Here is a 2,061-nt window from a genome sequence, read left to right as displayed (position 1 = left end):
ATATAGTATATTTTTTTCCTCACCTCTGCAACCCCAATAAAAACTTTTCAGGCGCCACTGATTGTAGAACACCCATCTTAGTTTTCTTCCAGATCAGATCAATATTATTGAGGTTAATGGTGAGCCTCCATATTTACCCGAAGTCTCATCTGCTTTTCTAATGTTGATGTAGTGTGGCCCTTTACTAATGAAATGTTGAAATGATGAAAGTTTGCGGTTATATCTAGGTCTATTAGTCTGCTCTGTGTTCTGCTTTCTAACATTAATGTATCTAAATCGTCTACAAGCGGCAGCGATGTGCGGAGAAGTGGGATTTCTTTGTGCCTTATTGCTTTTCCGGTTTATTCCACAGTCTAGTTCCCTGAAGTTTCTCGGAGTTAACAGTCAGGTGTCTGTTTGTCCTCGCTGTCCACGCTCCGGCTCGAGGGCTTCTCATCACGTCTCACCGGTCGCACGATGACGCACGGCCTCGCGGGCTCCCCGGCGCCGGGGCCTGCGCGCGCGGGGCTTCGACTGTCGCGCTCGTATTCCTCCTGCGCGCGCTGGATCTTCCTGTTCCGGAGCTTCCTCTTGTGGAAGAGGAACGTTGCCAGGGAAACAAGGATGATCCCCACGAGAACCGCCACCAGCACGAGGAGCGCGAGGGTGGAAGAAAGCGGCGGGAAGAGGCTGACGCTGAGCTGCTCCGCGCAGGTGCCGTTGTTGGGCTGGAGACCGCCGAGGCAGCGCTGCGGAGGCGCCGGCAGCCCAGAGGCCTCGGCGACTCTGGACGTCATTCGGTCCGCCTGGTTTTTACCCGCTGCCGAGCACTCTGTCTCACTGACCCCTGAAACGCTTCGGGCTCTCTAGGCTCAGCGCGGTGACACCGGCCCGCACATGTGGTTACCTGCACCGATAAGAAGACATATGTGACCCGGAAGAAAAAAACTTGCCACCAAATCCAAATTTGACCTGCTTCTGGGTACAATAATTGGATCTGTGTGCGCAATTACTGTGCGCGCTACTGGCGCTGTTAAGAAAAAAAAAACAGGCGCTGAATTAATTGCCAACATTGAAAAGTCGGGACAGTAGCTCTACTGTAATAATAGGCCTGCAAGATTATTCATTCATGCAGCGTTTTAGGACGAGAAAGTGCTTTATGCAGAGAATAACGTCTGAAATAATTACGCTAAATATAAAAGAAATCCAATAAAAGGCAGAATTCTTACCTGGCAAAGCAGTCATCACATAAAGCAGTCTGGGAGTGCAGGGCTGAAATGTGTAAACCGGATCGTGGTGACGCATTTCACACAATGAGATGCTGCTGGTGCTGCTAACATCCGATCATTCAGTGTGTCTTGGATTGCCGCAATCCTCTGTCTGCATCCAGGGCAGCGCTTCCCCACACTAACGATTACAGGCAGCTGGAAAATCCCTCAGCATGCATCAAAGTGAGGAAGGGAGCAAAATGCGATTAAAAATGGGCTGTCTTGGTTTTTCCCCTCCCCCTTTGCAAGACAAAAAGTCCCCTCCTCCGTTGGCGATCCGCTGCTCCTCTCAGCATCTGAATGAAGAGCTGCAGCTGCATTGAACCAGTCAGCTGGTAGGGATGGGTGGGTTCTTCTCTCCCGGCCCCGAAGAGGTAAAACACCGATGCTTAACACTTTGCATATTAATAAATCATACACAAAAGGGATCATAAAAGTATTTATTCATTTGGTTTTAGATTACAAACCGATATGAGGGTGTGGCCAGCAAATCTACTGATTTGAGTCTAATTTTGAGTGAAATTAAGTACAGTTCTTGCTCTGGATGCCTTAACTTTAGCCTTTTGAGAATTTATTCCAGGGTGACAAACTTTCATTTTGGGCCATTTCAAGATCATGAATGTTTTCAAATGGCCACAAAATGTATTGAGAAAATACATACAAACTGTTATTATGTATTTTCCGCACATAGTGCCATTTCATAGCACAATCAAAGAACTAAGTTACCTTCAGTTGATAAAATTCTATATTGCAAATATGACATAAAATAAATTTGCCTTTGTAAATTAACGTCTTGAAATTGGCCCTTTGTCTC

The 2,061-nt window shown here is 47.0% G+C and overlaps 1 protein-coding gene across 1 annotated transcript; it reads right to left on the bottom strand.

Moving 5' to 3' along the window:
* Positions 1-6: 6 nt before the first annotated feature.
* Positions 7-1,572, bottom strand: LOC103476376 (uncharacterized protein C11orf87 homolog). Its single transcript, XM_008428673.2, has 2 exons — positions 1,209-1,572; positions 7-886 (listed from the first exon to the last, which is right to left on the bottom strand). The coding sequence occupies exon 2, from the start codon at positions 774-776 to the stop codon at positions 378-380; it is 399 nt and encodes a 132-aa protein (XP_008426895.1). The 5' UTR covers positions 777-886; positions 1,209-1,572; the 3' UTR covers positions 7-377.
* Between the last annotated feature and the right edge of the window lie 489 nt (positions 1,573-2,061).

Source organism: Poecilia reticulata, linkage group LG14, assembly GCF_000633615.1.
Source record: "Poecilia reticulata strain Guanapo linkage group LG14, Guppy_female_1.0+MT, whole genome shotgun sequence".
NCBI lineage: Eukaryota > Metazoa > Chordata > Actinopteri > Cyprinodontiformes > Poeciliidae > Poecilia > Poecilia reticulata.
This window is presented reverse-complemented; position numbering and strand designations above follow the sequence as displayed.